At 33.9% G+C, this 15483-nt stretch overlaps 1 protein-coding gene across 1 annotated transcript in view; it reads right to left on the bottom strand.

Moving 5' to 3' along the window:
• LOC123529892 (cortactin-binding protein 2-like) overlaps positions 1-15483 on the bottom strand; it is a 70125-nt gene that overhangs the window by 19929 nt on the left and 34713 nt on the right. The window contains exons 6-11 of the mRNA XM_045310465.2: positions 9833-9977; positions 3875-4547; positions 3266-3390; positions 2486-2585; positions 1518-1668; positions 797-976 (exon numbers count right to left, since the gene is read on the bottom strand). Coding sequence (XP_045166400.2) covers positions 797-976; positions 1518-1668; positions 2486-2585; positions 3266-3390; positions 3875-4547; positions 9833-9977 — 1374 coding nt within the window. The remainder of the gene's footprint in view (positions 1-796; positions 977-1517; positions 1669-2485; positions 2586-3265; positions 3391-3874; positions 4548-9832; positions 9978-15483) is intronic.

Raw genomic sequence — 15483 nt, 5'->3', positions numbered from 1 at the left:
ACAGACACACACACAGACTGGAGTAAATCAATATGTCTCCCACACCACTGTGTGGTGGGAGACATAATAAGGGCTAGGACAGCATGCTCAACTATTCGAAAATGTTTCCCCAAGATATTATCATTTTAAGAGTAAAGAAAATGCGAGCGATGTAAAAAAAAATATGCTAACACTGAAGGCAATGCCCGGGAAAGTAAAACAGCCTTCCTTACTAGTAGTATAACCACACTAAAATGATTTGTGCAATTAATAACATACTGATAGGAAAATATTCTTTTTTTCCTTTCTAAAGGTCAGTGTCATCTTGACCTTTAAAAACTAAATGCAGACATTCTGTTATGCCCATGCTTTCTTTATTCGAGTAAACAATTTGACCTTTTACCTTTGATAAAAGGCCTTATGAATTCATACACGTATTTCTAACAAAAACTAGAGATGCTTTTGAGAAAAGCGCATGTCTCCCACAACTGCCTGATCATCTGAATACTTAACTGCCTTATCAGACTTATCAGACTCTGATTATCAAAAACAAGTTTCAAGGGCCATAATTCCTAAGTGCCTGGGCCGATTTGGCAAGATATCGAACTTGGCCGTGGACTTATTGGCAAACAAATTTTGTTCAAGTTTGGTAAAGATCGGATATGAAATGTTTGACTTAGAGTGCGGACAAGCTTTGTGACAGAGTGACAGACAGACACACACGCACACACACACAGGAGTAAATCAATATGTCTCCCTCACCATTGTGTGGTGGGAGACATAATAACTTAATAAAGTTAGTGCAAAATAAATTTACATGAGATTCTTTACTGGCAGCAAGATGACCCAGGGAGCCTCCATCTTTATCCACAATGTTGAACAAGGACTGTTTGACCTCGGCAAGAATTTCAAACTTCTCTACCTCAAAGGTCAGTAAAAGTTCGAGTATATGAGGAAAACTAGAATGTACAGCCAGGTGAAATGGTGTCCAAAATGTCTGAAATATACAACAAGAATATCACAACACTTGATCAAAAGTCTTTTAACCTCAAGCCTGCTGGTGGCAAGTGGTTCTGCCTTTGCAACCAGTGCAGACCAAGATTAGCCTGCACACCCCTGCAGGCTGATAGTCTTCACTGTTTGCTATTCAATAAATAAATTTTCAATGAATACCCCTCTGATAAGTGGTACTGCCCAAATTGAATGACGGTCCAATCCATTTTAGAAATTAAGCAGGGTAAAGATTAAGGTGGAAAAAACAGTATCCTCTATTTCTAAAGTTTTTTTTAAGTCATCCATTAACTGTCAACAGCATAGATTGATGCCACACTTTCAGATCTAATAAAACATACAAACATATTTTTTATCAAAACAAGTGAATTTCAGTAAGTAAAACTCACATTATAAAGTGTTAAAAGTTAAAAGACTGAAAGAATAAGAGATATCAGTTTAAACAAATGAGAGAAACATGTTTCAGTTCAAGTGTTCATAAACTTCTGTCAATTATATAAATACAAAGGGCCAACATAAAGCCTTACATTTGTACAGCATAACCTTTTTGCACCATGTGACAGCAGACGTCTGCAACATTCAAGATGTCCGTTTGAAGCCGCCCAGTGTAGTGGGCTCCAACCTGAATGATCAGCAAGGTTTGGGTTTCCTCCATTTGTCAGTAACAAACGTAAACAACTGGAAAAAGGATCAAACTGGTCAGCTTTTAAATATGTACGTACAATTCATATACAGTGGTATTATTTGTGTAATTGTTTATGTTTGTTGTAACAGCAGTAGTATGTATTTGTCTGTTTGTTTGGTTTGAATCACACTGGCATAATTTAGGTCATATGGCAACTTTCTGGATTTTTGTGGTGGAGGAAGACTCTATGTGCCCATACTACGATTACTTCATTATCTGATGTGAGCACCTGGGTAGAACAGTTGACCTTCAACAAATCAACTGGATGGCTTCCTCACAAGAAGACTGCGGGATCGAACCACAGAGGGTGGCAAGTGATTAGAAGTCAGCAGCCTGAATCAATTGTCAATGAAGGTCTCTGCAACAATAGTACAACAGGCTAGGGTCCACATCCAGCTCCAACGTCAATAGCTCATACCTTCAATCTTAATACAATTTCACAGATATAATCATACCTTCTGCAAATCCAATCCCAAATGAAAGATTCTGATCCATTGCAGGTTTCTAGCAGCAACATAAACTGATTCAAGATCAGGGCTGTACAAAATGTTTTAAGTTTTAAGTTGAACTTGGAAGGTCCACTGAATGTTTTTTTCTTTTCTTTTTATTCCCAAATCAGCAGATATATACGCAGTCCAATTTCAGTATTGAAACTATTGGTCTACCCCACAATAATGTTTTTCAGTTTATCAGCTTTCTCCTTACATTAGTTTTCATACAAATCTTTTCTGGCTGACATGCCCAAATTGACTTATATGTATATTTGCCAATACTACCTACAAGTTTTCTTTAAAAGCAGTTAAAGCTTACCCAATATGACCTTGTGCAGCGGCACAGTGTACAGGTGTTTGTTGGTCATCCCTCAAACTGTTCACATGGCAACCACGCTTGATCAACAGAGACAAACATTCTGAAATTAAAAAACAATGTAATAGTTATGTCATGTACTGCAGAAGTTCCTCCCTGTAACTTTTAGCAGCAAAAGACACTTCTAACAAAACAAGTGACTGAGTATTGCAGTGGCAATACAGAAGTCCCCTACCAGTGTAAAACTTTCAATAGTGACCTTGACCTTTGACATACAAGCACAGATATGTGTTGACACATTGTCTCATCATGGGGAACATTTCTGTGTAGCACTAAGATAATCCATCAATGCATATTTAAGTTATGGAGCAAAAACAAATTTTACTAGACCTTCAATAGTGATCTTGACCTTTGACCTATAAGCGTAAGTCATGTCATGTACGTGCATAATCTACATATTGCCCTCTATTCACATACCAAGTTTTATGAACCTAGCTTGAATACTTTTTTGAATAATTGAAGGATCCAGATTTGTGGATGGATGGACGGACAGACAGACGGACGGACAGAGGACATTCTTACAGTCCCCTCCAATGTTCCACCGGTAGGGGACTAATAGTCTTGGAAACCAATAAAACACAGAAAACTGAGAATACCAATAAACTTTGATCTAAGACACTGTAGTTGGCATATCGTACCATATTGGCTTTTTCCAACCTGTGTGTTATAAGAATACTAGTTATAACCCTGGTCTGTTCTCATCTAGTTACTCTCCTTTCATACCTTCTTGTCCATTCTCGGCAGCACAATGAGCTGGTGTTGTTCCGTCCTTCATAGGTAAATTAACATCTGCTTCCAAATCCACAATGAGTTTACGTAAAGCATCAACATTCCCTGTGGCAGCATATCTGTTCAATGAAATATCAAATATGCTTAAATGTCAAAAGAAACATATGTTCATACTTCATTTAAGCTTTTAAGAACTGTTTCCATTAATTTCAAATGTATAACTATCAATCCCTACCCTGTTTTTAATCCTCAGCTATAAAGTAATTGCTATTATCTTTTGTTCTTTTTCTTAGTTTGGTTTGATGTCAATTGGACATTACTAAAGTCTACTAAAGCAACTTTCCAGCTTTTGATGGAAGTCAAAGACACCTGGTGCCACTCCAGATAGTTCTTCAGGCATGGGCAGGCACCCGTCTAGAACCACTGACCTTCTGTAAGCCAGCTGGATGCCTTCCTCACAGAAAAATTCTACAAACCAAGCGAGGTTTTGAAACCAACACTGGTGAGGGGCAAGTAATTTGAAGTCAGTGACCATAACCATTCTGTCATGAAGGTCCTTTATTTACTTGCTAGAATGCTAGAGAGTAAATACTAATTTCCTACCTGTGTATTGGAGAAGACGGTGTATCTTTTACAACTGGGATTTTTGTAGATACAGTAGAAGCTGTCATAACGTCACTAAACTTCGCGCTATCCAAAGATCGTCTTCCAGCATCAGCAGATGATAACGATGCTTTTATATCAGATAGATGTTCAGTATCTAATGATCGCCTTCCAAAATTTACATCTCCAACAGGTATTCCTGTTGCTTGTGGTAACGATGCTACAGCTGATGATGAAGCAGATGTCACTGATACTGTTGATAATCTTACTGGCAATTTTGATGTTTGTGAAACAGGTTTGTTCTGTGATGATGTCATTGATGAATTTAGTATCTTTTGTGATGTTACAGGACTTACTTCTGAAGTCACAGGAGAACCTATAGATGTCCTTTGAAATGTCATAGATGCTGTCAATGAAGTTCCTTGTGAGGCCAACGATGATGAAATTGGTGATGTTGAAGAAATTCCTTGTGATGAAATGGAAGATTCTTGAAATATAGATGATGACATGACTTGTGATGTCACCAATGGTGTAAATTGTGATGTTAGAGATGATGTCAACTGTGTCCCTTCAACAAAGGACACAGAAGTTGTTGCTGATGATGTTGATGTTGACAATGATGGTGCAGCTGATGACTGAATTTCACTGCTCACTCCAGGCGAATTTGAAGGAACTGAAAAAAGATCAAGGAATTATATGATAAATGTACATTTTTGAAATATACACATTCATGTAAACATTTTTAAAACTATTTTCAATGAAAAATAATACATTCATTCAATCATAAACTAACACTGTAATTACAATAAAGGTATTTTAATTGTAAAAATAAATGTATTTCTTTTTTCGCTCATAAAGCAAAGAAATGTTTCACTATTTTATGCTTAACAATATTTTATCTGAAGAGTTTGAAAACCCTATAATATACAACAATACAGAAGCAGTTAATCTCGATAGAATGTCCTCGTCATTTGCATCCATGCTATATATATGTACATTCACTTTTAATGTTCACAATACATTGTATAGCATATTCTAAGTTCATGCAAAATCTAAAGTCACTGAGGGAAATGCTTTGAATAATATACACTTTACAATAGTGATTCCAATTAATTAACAGTGTGTTCACAAAAGCTAGAAACTCTGCTTTTCATTGTTACATTCTTTCACACTTAATGCTGGCTGAAAATGACAACTGCTTCAGAAATGTGGGGTTTTGAAAAAGGGTTAAGACACATCAAGGCTATTTCTTGTAAAGCAAGCTTAGATTTTGGCAAATATCACATTTGTCATTTGTTTTGACTGAACCTGCTGGTTCAAAAAATCAATTAAGTAACAAGATTATTAATTCCTGAAAGCTGAACTAGGAGACCAGAGGGGTGGTTACCTAGCATCATAAAGAAAATTTGTAAATGATATAAAAAAAAAAATCTCTTATTAATAAACAAACTTTAAGTGATAACATAGGCCACTAACTTGTCTAGAATTGGTAAAAAAAAAATATTTGGCAGCTTTCTACATTAAGTAAAAGGCACACTATGGAATAATATGTATTATCATGTGTGAGATATCTAACATGTACTAGTATATCACTTGATCTTAAACATGATCACTTTAATTTCAGGAAAATGAATTTCTTAAGTCATTAATTTTATTGACTGAATTTAGGTAAATGGAACTATTAACTTAATTCAGTCTTTTATCTGTGAAAGATGTTGATTCAAATTTCTTTTTCTTCAAATAAATGATGCTTGTTTCATTCTTCAAGTCCTTTTCAATTCTGACACATTCAATTTTTGTCACTCCATATTGGTTGAATAAATAAAACCAATCATAAACTATGTCAAAAATATCCTAAAGTATGTCGCCATCTTTCACTGAGAGATTATTACATTTTATCAGATTTTTGTCAATTTGATGTGCAACAGATGAAGGATTTTCTATTACATTTTATTTCTATGATAATATCTATTTTCCTAGATGCAAGATTATGCATGTATTTAATGTAATATCATACATATTTTATATTATGCAATGCTTCATGCACATACAGCTAGTATCTAATTATCATATAAATGCATTATATTGAAAAGATGTTATCAAATTTTAATGTAGTAACAACAATACAAGCTCAACAAACTGGTAAAAACTGATTGTATGTAGGAATATCAGACAGGCAAGTATTACCATATTTGCATTTACATACCCTGTCTTCTTACAAGGTATGTTCCACAAATTTAATCTAAGTCAAATGACCAAACCTATAGCTAACATTTGGTGACCAAATCTACAGCTAACATTAGGTGACCAAATCTATAGCTTACCTTTTAGTTAACATTAAGCTAACCCTTTGGTTTAACACTATGTAACCAAATCTATAGCTAACATCAGGTGACTAAACCTATTGCTTACCTTTTAGTTTACATTAGGTAACCAAACCTAAAGCCAGCATTAGGTGACAAAATTTACAGCTAACATTTTAAATGACCAAACTTACAGCTAACCCTATGGTTTAACAATATGTGACCAAATCTATAGCTAACATTAGGTGACCAAATCTATAGCTAACATTAGGTGACCAAACCTATAGCAGGCCCTATGGTTTAACACTATGTTCAAATCTATAGCTAACATTAGGTGATCAAACCTATATCTAATGCTATGGTTTAATACTAGATGACCAAACCTATAGCAAACATTAGGTGACCAAACCTATAGCTAACCCTATGTTTTAACATTAGATGACCAAACCTATAGCTTACATTAGATGACCAAATCTATAGCTGACAAACCTACAGCTATTTTAGTGTAATCAAATCTATAGTTAACAACAAGTAGCTCTTTTCAATGTATTAAAGAGAAAAAGCTTAAAAACACTTTTGTAAATAACACAAGGCTGCCAATATTCCTATTTACAATATGTTAAGTATATAAGTAAAATAGGAGAAAGCTGTATAAAATGGGGAAAATAAAACACAAGATTCTGATATATAAATGCACACATGCCAAGCCCTAACCTATAAAACTGGGACATCTTTAGCTTACAGATTTCTAAGATATCTAAACTGATAAATTTTATTCCAGTCAGGAACGTTATTCTTACTGAATTTCTGATATTCAGTCTCAACAACAAAGTCTTGATGGACTTTTTTTGGAAATACCATAAAAGCCAAACATTTTTTTCATGAAGGCCGAAGCATGTCAAAGTTTCTATATATTAATTTCCCAGTTTTCTTCAGTAATATATTCTCTGTGACAAAAGACAGACATTTTTTTATGAATAATATAGAAATATTCTTGAAAAAAAAAACTTTCAGAGAGAAAACATCAAACAGCATAATACAATGTTTTGAATCAAGTGTTGCTTTATTAGAATTAAATTTCATGTGTCAAAAATTAAAATCCACATGTCACAAATTAAGATCCAATTTGTCATAAATTGAGTTCTGCATGTCACTAATTAAGATCCACATGTCACAAATTAAGATCTACAGATGTCACAAAGAATACATTATAAGGGCAGAAACAGCAGAACAGTGTTATTGTTTAACATTAGTTTACCTTTATTCCCAGTTTACTTTAATTGAATTTTTATTAAAATTGTTAAAAAATTTTGTAACTTGTAATTATATTAGTATTATACCTATAAATATTTCTACAAAGAACTGAAAATTATGTGGAAGTCAACAATTAATCCACACAAACTTGCTATTATTGCTTCCGCTTTGTTACAACGCAATGCATAATTATATAGTCTATTATATACTGGTAACTATGTTGAAACTAGTTGTGTGTCCATAGGACACAGGTGCTCCCAACTCCTGTCACTGTTCATGGTTTTACGGCTCTTGGGGAATATTTTTTTAGATATACTTTTAAGCACTTATAAATATATTTTTCACTTAGTAAAGGGCCATAACTCTGGTCTGACAGACAAAAATCCCAAGCAAATTTCCAGGTGCACAACTTCATATATGCTGAGTAAATTATTCCTATCACATTTCATGACCCTTGGTTAAATACAGCTGAAACTGACCATCTTGAATGCCAAAGAATTTGGCAGTTTTACTTTGAGATAACCGAAATTTAACTTAAAATGCTATTTCGTTCACTTGTATATTCAAGACAGCTGGAATTTCAAGATAAGTGAGTTCAAGATAACAAGTTAACACCTGTATGACACATATGACACAAACTTTCATGCCCTTTTATGCATACTTTTGACTAAGTCAAGGTCCATAATGCTGGTCTGGCTGTGTGAGATCCCAATTAAAACACTGGGCGCACAAATTCACTACTGAATGACAATCCTGTTAGGTTTGATGACTCTAGGTCAAATACTTTTTGGGATATGTAAAACAAATTCAGACGGGCAGACAGACAGACAAGGAAAACTCTTAGTGCCCCTTCTTCCCCCCAAAACCATCATGTGTTACAGACACACAGTCTGGTAATTCAAATACGAGTCTGCTATTTTCAGTTTATATGTACTTAAACATCTTCATAAACGGGAAAGTCAAATCTGGGTATTGTGATATACTATACTATAAGACAAGAGGGCCATGAAGGCCCTGTATCACTCACCTGACCTATTGACCTAAAGATCATCAAGATTAACATTCTGACCAAGTTTCATTAAGATATGGTCATAAACGTGGTCTCTAAAGTGTTAACCAGCTTTTCCTTTGATTTGACCCGGTGATCTAGTTTTTGACCCCACATGACCCAGATTCGAACTTTACCTAAAGATCATCAAGATTAACATTCTGACTAAGTTTCATGAAGATATAGTCATAACTATGGCCTCTAGAGTGTTAACAAGCTTTTCCTTTGATTTGACCTAGCGACCTAGTTTTTGATCCCATCTGACCCATATTTGAACTTGACCTAAAGATCGTCAAGATCAACATTCTGACCAAGTTTCATTAAGATATGGTCATAAATGTGGCCCCTACAGTGTTAACAAGTTTTTCCTTTGATTTGACCGGGTGACCTAGTTTTTGACCCCCATGACCCAGATTTGAACTTGACCTAAAGATCATCATGATCAACATTCTGACCAGGTTTCATTAAAATATGGTCATAAATGTGGCCTCTACAGTGTTAACAAGCTTTTCCTTTGATTTGACCTGGTGACCTAGCTTTTGATCCTTCATGACCCAGATTCAAATTGGACCTTGAGACCATCAAGATTTACATTCTGACTAAGATTCATGAAGATAAAGTCATAAATGTGGCCTCTACAGTGTTAACAAGCTTTTCCTTTGATTTGACCTGGTGACCTAGTTTTTGATCCCGTATGAAACAATATCGAACTCGTCCAAGATTTTATTAAGGAGAACATTCTGACCAAGTTTCATTAAGATCGGGCCAAAATTGTGACCTCCAGAGTGTTAACAAGCTTTTCCTTTGATTTGACCTGGTGATCTAGTTTCTGACCCTAGATGACCCAATATCGAACTCGTCCAAGATTTTTTTGAGTAACATTCTGACCAAGTTTCATTAAGATTGGGCCAAAATTGTGGCCTCTACAGTGTTAACAAGCTTTTCCTTTGTTTTGACCTGGTGACCTAGTTTTTGACCCCAGATGACCCAATACTGAACTCATCCAAGATTTTTTTGAGGGTAACATTCTGACCAAGTTTCATAAAGATTGGGCCAAAATTGTGACCTCTAGAGTGTTAACAGTCAAATTGTTGACGACGGACGGACGACGGACAAAGGGCGATCACAAAAGCTCACCTTTGAGCACTTCGTGCTCAGGTGAGCTAAAAAGGTTCATACAAAAGTTCAAGAAAAGTTTAGAAAGGAAGTTAACTGACCCATTACATTCAAAGAAGAACAAAATAACAATAAAATAATATATAGGTTTATAACTTGTTAAACTAAAATTGTTAAAATGAAAAGAGAGAAAATATAATTGGATAAAATAATTAACTGCTAAAGGATTTGCATTACCTGTTACCATGGAAACTAAAAGTTGCTGAAGGTCGGCCATCTCTTGACCAAGAAAATCAAATGAATCAGAAGTGGGTGGGGTATGACTGGCACCAGGTGCAATGTAAGGAATGGGGTCATCCACAGGATTGGGATCATCAGAAAACTGAAAACAATAATTCATGCAACAACATCAACACACATGCGGTTAAAACTAAACATAAAACAATAGAAATTACTGCTGTAAACTCGGTAATATTGGCAATGATTTAAGTTAAAATTTGGATTATGTCTTTAAACACAAAACACACACATGTTGCAAATTTTAACACCACATATAATGCTGCTAACCATGAAATTGTTATGAAAGCCTTTGCGAAAATTACAGTGTACAGTATAAAACTAAATCAATGCAAAATCTTTTAGGATGGAAGGAAAGTTAAAAACATTGTTACAATATAACCTCGCTTAAAACAAACAAAACCATTAAATGATGAAACTTTTATATTCACTGTTGAGAACATAGCAGAAAACACTGCCTGTCTGAGTTACACAGAGGGAGGCTTCAGTCTAGATGCTCAAGTAGTGTTTTATGTCATTATTTTTCTCCAGTGCATAGAGCCAGACTAATGTATTCTTAACTTGAGGCCAATAAGTTAATTTCACATGACAGCCATCCTTGAGCCTTTCATAACACTGAAAGAGTTTTTAAAATCAAACCACTATTGAAAAAGATATGGCGTCTGAAATTTAAGAAAATGGCTGATCATGGAGGCAGCCATTTTAATGTGTTTGTGATGTCATTTACACACTTCTGAATTCTCATTTTAGCAAATAACCTTTTAAATAGATTAATTTCAGATGTTTCTTGGGTGTAAGATGTAAAACTTTGTAATTTCTTTCGTTGTAGCTGGAAAAAGTAGAGCAATTATTTTACAGAAATAAGTTAATACAGTTCAAATATGTATCTAGAAATTTAATAAATCCACCATTTTGTTGGGTTTTCTTGTTGCCATGGAAACAAAATGGTCACCATATTGATAAAATATTTAAATGCTCATAAATTTCTCATTTTTCAGCCGATTTTGAAAATTCTTTCATAGTTTAAGAAATCCTAGATGGAATTAACATAAACATAAGAACAACACTGCCTTTCCCATTAATTAAGAAAAACTTTCATAAAGTTTTTATAGTGTTCCTTATAAGAAAAGTTAACAGTAAATAACCCAAAGTGTAACAAAGTTTATCAAAATGAAACTGCTTGCAACTGATACTATCTTGTGTTGATAATAAGCTGTGGGTAAACAATTAGTACATTCTTTTCATACAGAGTAAGCTTTGCTTAGAACCCAGAACCTTAGAACTCTTTTTAAATAAAGAAGGAGTTACATCAGTTTTACATTCAGCCCTGAAATTTAAAACTAATGGAATCTGTAAAACTCAGTGCTTTTGCCTGGTGTTGTGAACTGTTGACTGAAAGTTGTGTACTATCTTCTCAGATATCTGAGCTTGCTTATTTCAGAACCAATCTAGAAGACCCTTAATAAATACAGTCCGCTTGACTGACACGAAACTGCTGTTATTTTGATAAAATATTGTAGAAAAACATGAACACAAAAAATTAATGTTTTAGTATATTATTTCACATGCCGTTAGTAGACATCGGCCTTAATGTTTTTGCATCAAGCTTTGTTTGCCTTTGATTGTTCATGTAGACTTTCCAAACTTTATATTTCTAGAACTTAATTTTTTTCTTAAGAGTCTGAACATACTTGGAAAAATGTAATTTCTTTGAAATATTATTACATTATGTACTTTGAAAATCTACCCGATATACTTGCTTCTACAAGTATTTCTGTACTCTATATTTTTTTAATGAAATTATACAAAATATCTATAAAAGTTATTTTTGTAATATAAATTGAACAACATTTGCTTTGCAATTCAGTTATAAACTTCAATTAATAGTAAAATACTAATGAACCTTCCTAAAGGTTAACTGTGTAAGAGTTAAAGCCCCTGGTTGCTTGTGTAACATTTTCAAGATTAGTACACAATGCAGAATAGTGCAACTTGTTCAATATTTAACCTTTAGCCTGTTGGCAGCAAGTGATTCTGCCTTTGCAACCAGTGCAGACCAAGATCAGCCTGCACATGCATGCAGTCTGATCATGGTCTGCACTGTTCAGTCAGTAAATTTTCAGTGAAAACCCCCTCAAATGATAAATGGTATTGCCCAAATAGAATGATGGACCAGTCCATTTTAGAAATTTAGCAGGGTAAAGGTTAATGATAATCATTAACAGGAAAGATGCTAAAGCTTCTTGATGTTACAAAGTTCAAACATTCTCGGGTTAAAAATATTAAAGTAATCAAACCTTTCACCCCTTCTGCTTACTTATGAAATATTCCATACAACAACATGGGGAAGTCCAATAAAAAAGCAAAGGGATGAAAAGAGTGCTAGACCATGCAGCTACACAACATAAAACACTATGACAATATTATTTATAAACTCACCCACGATGATGAGAAAATGATGTCTATAATGAAGAGTTGTCTCCCTTTTTCTCACTTATTTTGAAATGAAAATAAGCTGACAAAATTTTATTTCTCGACTGTGGCAAATCATGAGTTTACAATGGCCTTGAAATACTTGTGATTTTCATCTGGCATTTCACACATGTTCAGTTAGTAGCTATCAGTACAGTTAAACCTGCATATTAAGACCACCACAGGGAAAGGAAAGAAATGGTCTTGGTAAACAGGTAGCCTCTCGGAACTGATAATTTACATTAAGTCAGGTGAAATAGTTGTGGTCTGTATTATTCAGAGGTGGTCTTTCATACATGTTTGGCTGTAATAAACAGCTGTCCTATTTCAGCATTTTTCAGTTTTGCTGTGCAAGCACATTGACTAAAATTGAATAACCTCAATCTTTTGTACAGACAAAATAGTACTTCTGATAATGTCAATAAGTTCAACTCCTGAAGCCCCATCACTGCCTAAACAGTTAACCCTTCTACCTGGCATTCCAGTCTGAACCAGTCTCCAGTGATATAGTCTTTTTCTTGCATACCCAAACATTTAAATAACATGAGAAATAGAATAAAAAGAAATACTTTCTTTTACTGTACTATGTTCTTTTAGAAGCATATTTAAAAAGAAAACACTGGAAATATATAAACACTGGAAAAATATAATTCACTTAAATAATTAAGTTGTGATGTTTCAGATGTGAGTTCCAGTTTAGTTTTATGTAAGTAGTGTAACTTTACTTGTATGTTGTAATCAAGAATTTTCCAATAAAAAATGAGGCTAAACTATCAAGGTGTTTGATATTCATTCTGCTTACACAAAACGTAAACACTAAAACATAAATCTACTTCATAAATGTAGCTTGTTTTCACATAATGTCATTTATAACACAAGACTCATCTTACATTGAGGGCTTAAAGATTGCCAATACCCGTGAAAACACCAGAAACTCCCATCTGGTATTCAAGGAAAAGTGGAAGCTTCCCCTAATTTGCATACATGCAAGGTGAAAAGCATCTACACAGGACCTTACTTTTTAAGTAACGCTGGAAAAACTACAAATATATTTATAGACAGAGTCTAGCCCCTGCTGGGGTTCCAACCCGTGACCTTCCACTGTTAAAGCCAGGGTATTAACCACTGGATGGCAGAGCAATAAATGTGCTGTGTGAAAACATGTATCTTAGCATCTCCCTAGTTATCTTAAGTGAAATGTATCTAGATGATATCTTTTTATATGTAATGATTAAATTATATGAGCCATGAAATATTTTATCTTCATAAAATAAGAAGCCACACTGCTTTTAGTAACCAGATAATTATTTGAAACCGATCTTCTGTCTGAATAATATATTTAAGTACTATCGTTCTGATAAAAAAATGGATTAAAAATTTCTAAAGGAGGTGTTAAGAAAAGAATGCTAGCAAAGTATTCCCCCTAGTTTTGATGAAGCTTTTTCATGAAAACAGTTCTTATATTCTACTTAAAAGTAAGCTCTATCTTAAAGGGAGTTATAAAAACCAACCTGTAATAACTGGTAGGAAACATGAGAAAATGGGACAGACAGTAATTTAACTGATACTGAACAAGAACAAGGCTTTTTCTAAGGTTTGAGGTGGGTGGAAGAGACCCTTTCCTGTTGCAGGAAACTGACTGGCAAGGTAAACAAAATCATAGCAGACTGAATTTTACAGCAAACTGACTAAATATTAGGATTATTTCTGCTTATTATATTCATATTTTGAATTCAGACAAATAAACTAGTCACTAATTAAAGTAACAGGTAATACAAATGAATAAACAGTTGAAAATCCAAACCATATAAAATATTTACACTCAATTTCCTTCTTTTTTTTAGGTATTTTTCTTCGAAAAGATATTTATTCCAAATTGGCATGAAGGTGTTTTTTCCTTTTTTGCAAGTTTCACCAAATTAAGCCCTGCAGGACAACTAGAAAAAGCCTTGACACAATGCAAGGAACAGGATACAAAATTTCTACCACAATCCAAACTGAACAAGTGTGAAATGCATTTGTACAAGTGTGACATGATGGTGAAAAAGATACACAAAATGGGACACACATAATGGCTACACAAATATTTTATTTGCATTTTTTTTTTCCGTATGATCTTAAAAATGTTATACAATGTATTGCAACAATGCCCAATTACAATGGTCAGACTAGCTCGTTAGGATTTCTTTAAAACTTTGACATGTAAAACACATGCCTACATTAAATAATTATTTGTATAAAATACACACAAATTAACAGTTAAGATGCCTTAAGCGTACTGTAAATGTCTTAAGCAGTTAAGATGTCTTAAGCATATTGCAAATATCTTAAGTAGGCAATACTTTTGGCAACCTATAATTGCATAAAATTAACCTAAAATTATACAAAAACATTAAAGAAAAGAATTAAATTACACAATCTTGTTTTTTTGGTCACAATCTAAAATATAGATTTTCAAATATAATATCTGTAAATTTACAACCTATTTTTTTCATCAACTACTAAAATAATCAAAACACCATTAAATTATATGCAGATCTGACAAAACAATAAACAAATGGTATCATGAAGCTGAATGCTCCCTTTCCCATGACTCAGTTGATAAACAACAGACCAACTTTCATAAGAACCATGGAAAATAAATATGGCCTTAGAGAGTCACTACGCTTTTCCATTATTTTCCTACTGACCTTCACTTTGAAAGGTACACGTGGCAGCCACTTTTGTGTGAAACTTGACCTAGATTCATACTAAGATGAACATTCTGATGACATTTTTATATGTAATGATCCATTCAAATATGAGCCTCTAGAGATTTCAAAATGGTTTCTATCTTTTAGTATACTGCCTAGTTTTTGACCGCACTTACCTGTTCGAACTTTAACTAAGTTATAAAAAAGATGACATTCAGACAAATTTCATACAGATCATGGAAAAAATAGCTCTAGAAGTCCACAGGGTTTTGATAATTATTTGACCATGAACACTAGTTTTTGAAGTCACATGAACCCACTTTAACGAACTTAAACCAGATATCATCAAGGTGAACATTCAGACAATTGCATGAAGATTAACTGAATAAAAAAGGCCTTTTCTAAGTGAGGGGGTCAAGCTTTTCT

This window comes from Mercenaria mercenaria, chromosome 13, assembly GCF_021730395.1.
Source record: "Mercenaria mercenaria strain notata chromosome 13, MADL_Memer_1, whole genome shotgun sequence".
Classification (NCBI taxonomy): Eukaryota; Metazoa; Mollusca; class Bivalvia; order Venerida; family Veneridae; genus Mercenaria; species Mercenaria mercenaria.
The sequence above is the reverse complement of the archived record's forward strand: the minus strand, read 5'-3'. Positions and strand labels throughout refer to the sequence as shown.